This window comes from Lagenorhynchus albirostris, chromosome 11, assembly GCF_949774975.1.
Source record: "Lagenorhynchus albirostris chromosome 11, mLagAlb1.1, whole genome shotgun sequence".
Classification (NCBI taxonomy): Eukaryota; Metazoa; Chordata; class Mammalia; order Artiodactyla; family Delphinidae; genus Lagenorhynchus; species Lagenorhynchus albirostris.
In genome coordinates, this window is record NC_083105.1 from 53,644,852 (window position 1) to 53,657,074 (window position 12,223).

A 12,223-nucleotide genomic window follows, 5' to 3' on the forward strand; every position below is an offset into this window, starting at 1 on the left:
GTTAAGAGTGTGGGTTTTGGGGGTGTAAAAGAATTACTTAACATCGCAGCTCTGCAGCTTATAAACTGTATGATCTCAGGCAAACTACATAAATATCCTGAACCTCATTTTTTCAGCTGTAAAATAGAAATATGAAGGCCTACTTTACAGGGTTGTAGTAAAGTCTAAATGAATGAATGAATGTAAAGTACTTGTTAGTATCCAGAATATATGTACTCAATATCAGCAATTTCATCTAAAACTGAAATTACTAAAGAATAAGATTTCTGTAGCTATGAAAAAGTCACTGGATGAACCACTAGATAACAGAAGTGGTGAACAGAAACCAAATGCCTTAGTCTGCTTGAGCTGCCATAACAAAATACCATAGACTGGGTGGCTTAGAAAACAGAAATTTATTTCTCACAGTTCTAGAGGCTGGAAGTCTGAGATCGGGGTGGCAGCATGGTTGGGTTCTGGTGAGGGCTCTTTTTCTGGCTTGCAGGCAGCTGCCTTACTACTGTGTTGTCACATGGCAGACAGAGAGAGAGAGCATGCTCTCCAGTATCTCTTTGTATAAGGTCACTAATTCTATCATGGGGGCCCTACCTTCATGACCTCATCTAACCTAATTGTCTCCCAAAGATCTCATCTCCAAATACTGTCACAGTGGGGGGGTTAGGGCTTCAACATATAAATTTTGAAGGGATACAATTCAGCACCAAGTATTATAAAAATAAAAGATAATTAAGTTGGTAATTCTTGATTTGGGAGCAGAAACAAAATGTGAATTCTGCATTTGCTGTGGTGAAGATGTAAGCATGCTGCATTATTGTGGAGAACAGAAAAAAGATGGGGTTCTCCATTTCTGATTAGTGGATATGAAAAGGAAAAGGAGAAATCTCTTTCTATAGCCTTATGTTAATTTAACTAGTTAAACATGTATTTTAGAGAGGGAAGAGAGAGAAGCCCTCCCAAGACAACTCTGATAATACTTAGGGAATAAATAGTGAAGTGATATATATTCGGCCTAGTCACAGGTAATAAACTCTCTCAGTTTTTGTTCATCTGGGAAAGACTTCATTTCTCCTTCATTTTGAAGGAAAGTTTTGATTAGTATTCTTGATTGACAGTTTTTTCTTTCAGTACTTTGAATATATCACCCCATTCCCTTCTGGCTGGCAAGGTTTCTGCTGAGAAGTCTGCTGAAAATCTTATGAACACTCCCTTGCACATGAAGAATCACTCTTCTTTTTCTGCTTTAAAGATATTTTGTCTGTGACTTTTGACAGCTTGCTTATAATGTGTCTTGGCTTGGGTCTCTTGAATTCATCCCAGTTGGAATTCTTTGAGCTTCATGAATTTGTATGTCCATTTCCTTCTTCAAATTTGGGGAGTTTCAGCCGTTACTTCTTCAAATAAGCTCTCTGCCCCCTTTCCTCCTCATCTAAGACTCCCATAATGCATTGTGAAATAATAAGAAATATATATGTTGGTCTCCACCCCTGATTTTAGGAGAGCTCCTAAAACCCTTGTAAATAGGGGTGGCTAGGAGCGTCCTTTGTTCTAAGAATTGACTTCTGACCCCAGTTCCTGACACATATCTCCTAAAACCCTTGTAATTTCCTGAATGATAGGAGCATCTGACACAGAGCTCCTAAATCCCTTGGAACTTTGTAGGTAACAGGAGTATCTTTTGTTCTAATGAGGCAACTCTCAATGGACTCTGGGATAGGGGTTAGTTACCAGAAAGAGCAAACCATGATTAGAAGCTTGGTACTTTCAGCCCCACCCTCCATTCTCTGGAGTGGGAAGAGGGGTGGAAATTGAGTTAATAATCAATCATGCCTATATGATGAAACCTCCCTAAAAATCGCCAAAATATGGAGTTTGGGGAACATCCAGGTTAGTGAACACATTTACATGACAGAAGGGTGGTATACCCCAGCTTCACAGGGACAGAAGCTCCTGCTCTCAGGACCCTTCCAGAATTCACCCTATGTATCTCTTTATCTGCCTGTTCATTGATATCCTTTAAAATATCCTTGCTAAGAAATTGGCAAAAGTAAGTAAAATGTTTTCCTGGGTTCTGTGAGTCACTTTATCAAGTTATTGAACCCCAAGAAGGGGTCGTGAGAACCTCCAATTTGTAGCCAAGTTAGACAGAAGTTGTTGGTAACCTGGGGATCCACTACTTGGGACTGGCATCTAAAACAGGGGACAGTCTCGCGGACTCATCCCTTAACCTATGGGGCCTGTGCTAACTCTGGCAGATATCAGAATTTAATCAAAATGTAAGACACCTGGCTGTCAGAGAACTGGTCAGTGTGGGAAAAATATCCACGTTTGGTTACAGAGGTATTGTGAGTGTGAAAGTAAAATACAGTGTGTTTTTCCTAGACATGCATATACTGGTCTACTTGAGGTGTCCCACAGGGTCTCTTCATTCTTTTTTCTTTTTGCTCCTCTGACTTGATAATTTCAAATAACCTGTCTTCAACTTTGCTGATTCTTCCTTCTGCTTGATCCAGTCTGTGGTCTATTTCCTCTAGTGAATTTTTTCAATTCAGTTATTGTATTCTTCAGCTTCAGAATTTGTTTGGTTCTTTTTTATAGTTTCTCTTTGCTGATATTCTCATTTTGTTCATACACCATTTTCCTGACTAGTTGTCTGTGTTCTCTTTTAGCTCTCTGGGCATCTTTGTGATGGTTATTTTGAATTCTTTGTTGGGTAACTCACTTATCTCCATTTCTTTAGGGACAATTTCTGGAGGTTTATTTTGCTCCTTTGGTTAGGCCATGTTTTCCTGTTTATTTGTATGTCTTCTTATTTTCTGTTGAAATTTGGGCATTTGAAAAAACAGCTAACTCTTTTAGTCTTTATGGGCTGGCTTTGTACAGGGAAAGATCTTTACCAATCAGCCCAGCTAGAGATTTTGGGGTCCTCTCAAACCTTTTCTGTCAATGTGTCCTCTCTGGGCTTATGTGTGTAATTTCCCAGCTAAAGACGTTTGCCGATTTCTACTCAGGAGCTCCCCCTGGTGTCTGTATGTAGTACTGCAGTCTGTGGTGCTGTATCAAGTCAAGGTATTGGTGCTTCCCCTGGTGTCCGTCTGTGTTACTATAATCTCCCTGGTGCTGTGGCAAGCCACAGGGCTTGACTTTGATCTCAGCAGGCCCCCAGGCGCCCAAGTATGTTGCTGCCTTTCTTTTAAGTGTCCAAGAGTCAGCTGAGACAAAAATCAGTCCCTTGGGCAGTACCCCCAAAAGTCAGGACATTGGTTGCATATTTCACCCTTCTTTTCCACCTGAAGGAGAAGCCATAAGTTGGGAATTTCCCTTGATCATACCATGCTGTGCTGTGCCAGGAGTGGGATGAGGTACAGCGGGTAAGTGCAATGGGTTTTCCTACCCACTCTAATGAACCTTTTCTTAGCCTTGGACTTGCCTGGGGTGCTGTAATTTCTAAGCTGGTTTCTAAAGTTCTCACAAGGGCAATCTGTTCTGTATATTGTTAAGTTGGTGTCTCCATAAGGGGTAGAGTGCCTGGAGCTTCCTATTCTATCATCTTGTCACTCTGCTGTACATTTTTTTAAAAGTTTCTTTGTGGATAGAAACAGACTATAAATAAACACAATACAGAAAATATAACAACTGATAGTTAAAAACTTTCCATCTTTAGAGAAACTAATCTACCTTTCTTAAAAAAGAACTTTAAAAGACTCTTAAACCCTTGGCACCAAGCCCTGATAGTTTACAGTTCCCTAAATAGCAACACATTCTTTTTTTTTTTAATTTAACTTTGTTTTTCTTATAGAGCAGGTTCTTATTAGTTATCTATTTTATACATATTAGTGTATATACGTCAAGCCCAATCTCCCAATTCATCCCACCACCATCACCCCCCTCCCCGCTTTCCCCCCTTGTTCTCCATACGTTTGTTCTCTATGTTTGTGTCACCATCTCTGCCTTGCAAACTGGTTCATCTGTACCATTTTTCTAGATTCGACATATGTGCATTAATACACGATATCTGTTTTTCTCTTTCTGACTTACTTCACTCTGTATGACAATCTCTAGGTCCATCCACACCTCTACGAATGACCCAATTTTGTTCCTTTTTATGGCTGAGTAATATTCCATTGCATACCTGTACCACATCTTCTTTATCCATTTGTCTGTGGATGGGCATTTAGGTTGCTTCCATCACCTGGCTACTGTAAATAGTGCTGCAATGAACACTGGGGTGCATGTGTCTTTTTGAATTATGCTTTTCTCTGGGTATATGCCCAGTAGTGGGATTGCTGGGTCATATGGTAATTCTATTTTTAGATTTTTTTAAGGAACCTCCATACTGTTCTCCATAGTGGCTGTATCAATTTACATTCCCACCAACAGTGCAAGAGGGTTCCCTTTTCTCCACACCCTCTCCAGCATTTGTTGTTTATAGATTTTCTGATGATGCACATTCTAACCGGTGTGAGGTAATACCTCATTGTGGTCTTGATTTGCATTTCTCTAATAATTAGTGGTGTTGAGCACCTTTTCTTGTGCCTCGCGGCCATGTGTATGTCTTCTTTGGAGAAATGTCTATTTACGTCTTCTGCCCATTTTTGGATTGGGTTGTTTGTTTTTTTAATATTAAGCTGCATGAGCTGTTTATATATTTTGGAGATTAATCCTTTGTCTGTTGATTTGTTTGCAAATATATACTCCCATTCTGAGGCTGTCTTTTTGTCTTCTTTATAGTTTCCTTTGCTGTGCAAAAGCTTTTAAGTTTCATTAGGTCCCATTTGTTTATTTTTGTTTTTATTTTCATTACTCTAGGAGGTAGGTCAAAAAAGATCTTGCTGTGATTTACGTCAAAGAGTGTTCTTCCTATGTTTTCCCCTAAGAGCTTTATAGTGTCTGGTCTTACATTTAGGTCTTTAATCCATTTGGAGTTTATTATTGTGTATGGTGTTAGGGAGTGCTGTAGTTTCATTTTTAGCAACACATTCTGAAATGACTTGATTTCCTACAGTATTGCCAAACAATGTATTAAATATATTATAGATATACCTCACGTGGCCAGAAATAATTATAACTACAGTGCTTATAAAGACTAGTTCTAAATGCATTTTACATAAATGGACTTGGAATAGGAAAAGAACATCTATGACAAGTATAATATAAATATGGAAAAAACCTTTTTTTAAAAATAGTCTCCACAGAATTTAGTATAAACTACCGATACGGTCTAATAGTTTGTTATGTTGTTGGTAATTGCTAACATGTAGCAGATTGACTTTTCATAGATGATCTATAACCAATTTTTTTTTTTTTTTTTTTTTTTTTTGCAGTACACGGGCCTCTCACTGTTGTGGCCTCTCCCGTTGCGGAGCACAGGCTCCAGACGCGCAGGCTCAGCAGCCATGGCTCACGGACCTAGCTACTCCGCGGCATATGGGATCTTCCCAGACCGGGGCATGAACCCACGTCCCCTGTGTCGGCAGGCAGACTCTCAACCACTGCACTACCAGGGAAGCCCTCTTTTTTTTTTTAAATTCTTTTTTCTTGTGCTGAGAACTTTTTTTTTTAAATTAATTAATTAATTTATTTATTTTTGGCTGTGTTGGGTCTTCGGTTCTGTGCGAGGGCTTTCTCTAGTTGTGGCAAGTGGGGGCCACTCTTCATCGCGGTGCACGGGCCTCTCACTATTATGGCCTCTCTTGTTGCGGAGCACAGGCTCCAGGCACGCAGGCTCAGTAGTTGTGGCTCACGGGCCTAGTTGCTCTGCAACATGTGGGATCTTCCCAGACCAGGGCTCGAACCCGTGTCCCCCACATTGGCAGGCAGATTCTCAACCACTGCACCACCAGGGAAGCCCTAACCAATTACTTTTGTTAATTAAAATTAAGGTAAAATGCTGAATTTGACTTAACATAAAATTAAAAAGAAACATACCATCATATACCATTTTCTCTGAAAAATATTTAAGAGTCAATCATCACATTGAAAGAATTATGATCTGGAATATCACAACATACCCTGCATCCAAAAATTTATGCAAAATAGATACAATATTAGACTGAAAGTAAAAATTGATTTCTTATGCTAGAATTCACCAAATCTGATAATAGGCCATCACTCTTCTTTACATACATTAAAAATGCCACATAAACATAAGAAAGGGAAGAATGAACTTTTGAGTACCTAAGAGAATACCTATAGGTACTCGAAAAAAAAAGTTTGCTTAACTGAAGTGAAAAAGCTAAATACATCATCTTCTCAGAAGAGACTTCATGCGATTACACACACAAACACATATAAAAATTAGCACTTACCAAAAGACTGTAAAATTGCTTAATCAGAACAGATACTACTCTCAGCAAACGCATGCAGATAGGAAAATATGGTTTTTCAACTGGTGCTGGAGAAGATGAAGTGCTGGAACCTTGTCTGAACTTTATATTTGGAGAAAAGAGCTTTATCACAAGAGGACATACCCTTTCTTTGAGGAGGAAACTAAATTCCTGATGCTATTTGCAAAGATTAAAAAAAAAAGAAAAAAAAGAAGAATTAACTTAGTTTGTACTTAATGCTTATAAAACAGTCTCACAGTTAATAATAATCTTTAATAATCAGTATGAATAATTTAGCTTTATTATAAGTTTATACAGTTTATTATTTTACCATTTTACACACAATTCTGAAATTAGTATTGTTCTTTGAGAATATAAGATCAAACAATATTTCAAGAAGTTTTAAAAAGAATCTAAGTTGAACATTTAATAATTTTGGAATTAAAACGATGTTTATTACTAGGAATTTTAATTTTAGTAGGACACTAGCAATTAAAAACATAAAGAACAAAAGAAAGAAAATACATTACACAAATTCAAACAGATAAAGCATTTAAATAGGCAGCTGACCAAAAATCTGATTAATAAAGTATAATAAATTATATAATTCAGATTTTATTTTGCAAAGATAATTCTATTCATGCATAGAAGATTTACTAATTAATATTTTGTTCTACTTAGATTGCTTGAACAGAACACAAAAAGCTGATATAAACACAATGACAAACAAGCATAATTATTTTAAACTCTGGGAATCTTGCAAAGAATTCTTAAATTTTACTTAGAATTATGGCATATTATGCAGAAAAGCTCCCTTAACCTATTAACCTATTAATGCCTTGACTATATTAGCCAAAAGTAGTCCCATTATACTGACAATACAAAGTCCAGTCTATATTTAATGTCTAATCTCAAATATATATTATTCTGTTGTTTTAAGCATCTCAATTTCATTGAAGCCGCAAATCTACCAATCTAATCCTTTAATCTTACCAAAAAAAGGAAAAATAAGGCATAGAGCAGTTTATCTGTTCAGAATCACAAAATTTGTAAAATGTATTTTTTAAAAAAAATCAGGTTCATTCAAGGAAAAAAAATCAGCTTCACTAGAGAAAAAAACGAAAGAAAACACAGATAAGTAAAAAATAAAAGCTTTGCTTCATCTCACCTCCCAGAGATAAGTTAGTGAGTCATCATTGTTGACTCCAAATATATATCCTTCTAGTCTTTTATATCCATTTTTTTAAACATCTTTATTGGAGTATAATTGCTTTTATATCCATTTTAATGTACTTTTAATTCTTCCCCCCAAAAAATGGGATCTTAAGAGTTAAGTGATTTGAAATTCTACTCTCAAATCTACAGTAGTTTCACTGACAAAATGAAAAGCATAGTTAAGTCCGTTTTCATACTTTATTAAATAACCTTAGGTATTGGTTAATTCATAAATATTACAGACAACTCTGAAAAGTTTTATCTATTCACTTTTCCCCCTCACTATTCAACTAGCTGCAACTGGGTTTCCTCCACAACCCCCATCAACCACTCCATCTCCACTGAAACTATTCTCATTATACTCATCATCTCTGTGGACAAACACTGCCCTTTCAGTCTTACCAAATTTCTTTGAAGCACCTGACATAACTGATTACTTGGTTCATCTTGAAGCTTTCTCTGCTTTTGTCTTTTATTATGCCACAGTCTCTCAGATACATTCCTACATTTCTGGCCCCCATGTTCTTAGTCTCTTTTGTATGCTCATCCTTTCATGCCCAACCATTTAACAATGAGGTTCCTCAGAGCTCCAGAATATCAGGTCCTCACTTCCATATGTTATCGCCATAGGTGATCTCATTCACTCCCATATCTTCAACTACAAATATATGCCAGTGAAGTTTAAATTTATAACTTTAGCCCAAAACCTTACTTCTGAGCTCAAGATGTATAAATTAAACTACCATTTTGTGTACACTCAGGTATCTCAAAATGAGTAAGTTCAAAACTGAATAAACTATCCTTTCTAGCAAAAGTTCTGCCCATAGAGTATTCCACCTTAGTAGCAAGCAACACATTGCTCAAGCCAGAAAGCCAAAAGTCATCTTTGATTAATAAGTATAATTAGTCCTATAACTCACTGATTTTATTTTGAAGAAGGTAAAAGACTGCTTTTTTTACTCACATTTCAATGATTTATTCAGCATTTACTTGCTGACTGTTTAATATGTACCAAGCACTGTGCTAGGTAAAGGAATTCAAGGTTAAGTTCGATTTTGTCCCTGCCCTTATGAAGCTTATTTTCTAAAAGAGAAGACAGATCCTTTCTTAGAGCCACTGCTCTGGAATATTCTTTTCCTATACTACCTATTTCCCCCAACTAACTACTCTTTATCTTTCAGGTGAAAGCTTCATAGCCTTCATTCATCACCAACTCTCCACCAGGTTTGGTACCTATGTTACTCATTTCCATAGCACTTTTTATACTTTTCCCTCACAGCACTCATCATGGCTTATCATTCAGTTAATGTTTTTCTTCCAATTAGATTGGTAAGTGCCGCAAGGGCAGGAATTTTATCTGTCTTATTTAAATTCTGTATCCTTGACACTGAACACATGGACTAGCATATTGTAAGGGATTGGTAAATTTTGATTGGATGAGTGAATAATAAGTGAATGAAAGCAAATATTTCTCTCTTGAAGAAAACTTTGTAGGTGTAAATTTTAGGATCTTACACAGAATAATTCTTTTTTCTCCTCTGCATTATAGCAGGAAGAATAAAGTAGAATAGATTATGGGTACAATAAATCTGGAAACATTTTTTCAAATCTTTTCCTACAAAATTAAAAAACATAATCCAAACTATAGACATTTCAAATTCAAATTCATTGTCTATGGCCATACCACCCTGAATGCACCCGATCTCGTCAAATTCAAATTCATTTACAAATTCATTCACTCATTCATTTAAATATTTATTGAACACCTGTCATATGCCAGGCACCACTATAGGCACCTATACAACAGTGAACTAAGTCCCTGCCTCATAGAGCTTACTTTCCTGTAGGGGAAGTGAGATCAACTAATGTACAAATACATATGTCAGGAGGAAATAAGTGATACAAAGAAAAATAACAAGGAGTAAGAAAGACAAGGGTGCTGCCATGAAAAACAGCCGCCATTTTACACAGTGGTGAGGAAAGTTTATCTGGTAGGTTGACCATTGAGTAAAGACTTCAAAAGAGTAAGAGAACAAGCCATATGGGAGAAAAGCATTCCGGGTTCAGGAAGCAGGAAGTACAAAGGCCTAGGAGCAGGAGTCCACCTGGGTCATTTAGGAACAACAAGAATGACACTGTGGCTAGAGGGTGAGGGCACTTACAAACTATGAAACCTTAGACAAATTATTTAACCCTCTTAAAGTCTTAGCTTCCTCCTGTGTAAAGTAGGAATAACTGGTACTTCTCAGGCATTTGTGCAGCTTAAAGAGAGTATGATATATAAGGAATTTAGCAAAGTCACAGCACGGAGTAGGCAGTCCAAAGTGGTAGCTGTTACAGCTATCAGTTTATACAAGATGATTAGTCGAGTTGTATCTACACTTATCCTATACTAATACAAGAAAGGGAATCATCAGTTAATATTGTTATCATTGAAAGCACTGAACAGTTGTCTAACACGGACCAAAAATTATGAACCATGTAGTAAAAGTTTCAGTCCCAACTCTTGGGCTAAAGGACCTTCTACTTTTTTCTCACTTGATTCACACATTTTTAGGTAAAAGCAAGGATAAAATAGATGACTTAGGGAGCGGCAGCATGGTAGGGAAAGGAGCTAGAGTAGTAGTTAAAAGTTCTAAGTTTTTGTTCAAGATCTGCTAATAACTAAAGAACCCCATGTAAATCACTGAATCACTTTTGGACTTTAGCTTCTTACAGGTAAAATGAAAAGTTTGAATTCTTTCTCACTTTTTCCCCTATTAACCTTCTGTTTTGAAATATTCTGTATAGCACATTAAATTTATTAAGCATTGACGACTTCTTTCTTCCATTTAAATTATGTTAAAGCACAAAGCTGCATACAAACAAGTAAAAAAATTAGTGACAATTTTTTAAGGCTTTTAAATATTATAAAAATAGCTCACGTACCACATTCCTCTGTACACCCTTAGATTGGGAAATGCTTGACTAGACACTCTAGGAATTCCTTCTAATGTTAAAATTTCAAACTGCTTGGGCACAACAAAAATTAAGATATCAGCAAATTATTATATGTCTAAAGTCTAAGGTTATAATTTTTTGCATTTTTTAATGTGGGGGAAAAATACATGTTACTCTCTTGAAAAGTATCTGTGAAAAAATTAAAGATTAATTTTGTTGCAAGATACTACAAATGGCTTACTTGTAAAAAGACTTGTGGAAAATCATTCAAGACTGACTCAAGTAATTCGAGGCCAAATGTTCGGGTCATTTCTGTCATGCCTACTAGCCAGTAAGGGGCATCAGCATTAACCAACTGACAAAGGTCCTGGGAAAATAAATCAAACAATGAATAAAAAATAAATAAAATATTTCACATGCTGGAATGAAATGTCCTTTCATTTTATAGTTCACAAAATTTTTTTTAAAGTATCTCTTCTTAAATAATAGGTTTTACTCCTTAGAAACTAAGTACTGGTAATTCAAATTTTGATTAATTGTATAGTTGATTATGTAAGTAAACTAAATATATAGAGTGCACAGATAAGGGGTTATTCTAACATGGTTTTAATGAAAAACCACTTAACCCTTTAACCAAAATTAATAAAATTTTAGTGCAGGTTAATCTTATTTTATTCACAACAAGTAATGTAAAAATCAGGTATTTGCATATCAAATTACATTAGGTAGAACAGAAATTTAGTACTTTAATTTTCCTATTAAAGGAAGTATTTTATATGACTAGTCATCCCTAATATATCTACTTCAGGGTTTAATTCATTTTATTTCCTTAAAGTGAAACATAACATTTCATCATGTTAATTAGCTATAGATGCTCTTTAATGTTTTAGAATTTTTTTTAAATACAGGTATCACGGGCTTTTCAAAAGTTCGCTTTACCACTTAGCTCTTACAGAAGACCTATGTTAGCACCTGTTTTCTCTAACCAGAAGAAATCTGAAGAGGATTTTCACTTTTACAGAAAAAAAAAAAAAAAAAAGGCAAAAGTGAAAATCGTGTCAGCACTTGCTTTGCAGCGAGCCCATAGTAGAGGCAGCACACACCCTAGGCAGCAACAGTGGTACTGCCAAGCTCTTTCCCCGGGAACTACACTCAGCATCTCAGCATCAAGCTGCCATAGCTTTGAACTGTGTCTGTGAGCATCTGTGCTTTATCTCGATCTATTTTGTGCATTCGTTAGGTAATTGTGTACTAAGGTAATTGCTTTTTCACTTTAGGCCATTTTGGCTTATGAAAGGTTTCACAGAAATGTGCTACTGTCAGATAGTGGGGGTAACCTGTACCTCTTTGACACTATAAAATTGGACAATTAAAAAAAATGACGCTTAAAAAACTGAATCAGATACAAAATTCCAAAATCAAAAATTCATACAAAACTATATTGTATAATAAAAATTATTCTTATCAACTGAAATACCTGGAAAAGCATATATGCATCCTTAGCACAAGGTTTGAGGGTACTGACAGATCTTCTGTTACTATTTCCTTGGACTAGTACTGGTTCTACAACATCTGCAATCAAAATTAGAGGGGTTTTAGGAGTTCATAATGACCGTTAATAAATCATATATACTGTCTAAAAGGTATGCTTAAAATAAATACTTATTTATAGAATTATAAACTTTAATAATAACTTCAGAACCATGCCTCCAAAATGGAAACAAAAATTGGGAATCCCATTTTTA

The 12,223-nt window shown here is 36.0% G+C and overlaps 1 protein-coding gene across 2 annotated transcripts in view; it reads right to left on the reverse strand.

Annotated features, from left to right (window-relative positions):
• MON2 (MON2 homolog, regulator of endosome-to-Golgi trafficking) overlaps positions 1–12,223 on the reverse strand; it is a 120,741-nt gene that overhangs the window by 79,209 nt on the left and 29,309 nt on the right. For both annotated transcript variants that reach the window (XM_060165669.1, XM_060165668.1), the window contains exons 6-8: positions 11,956–12,050; positions 10,720–10,845; positions 6,306–6,500 (exon numbers count right to left, since the gene is read on the reverse strand). In XM_060165669.1, coding sequence (XP_060021652.1) covers positions 6,306–6,500; positions 10,720–10,845; positions 11,956–12,050 — 416 coding nt within the window. The remainder of the gene's footprint in view (positions 1–6,305; positions 6,501–10,719; positions 10,846–11,955; positions 12,051–12,223) is intronic.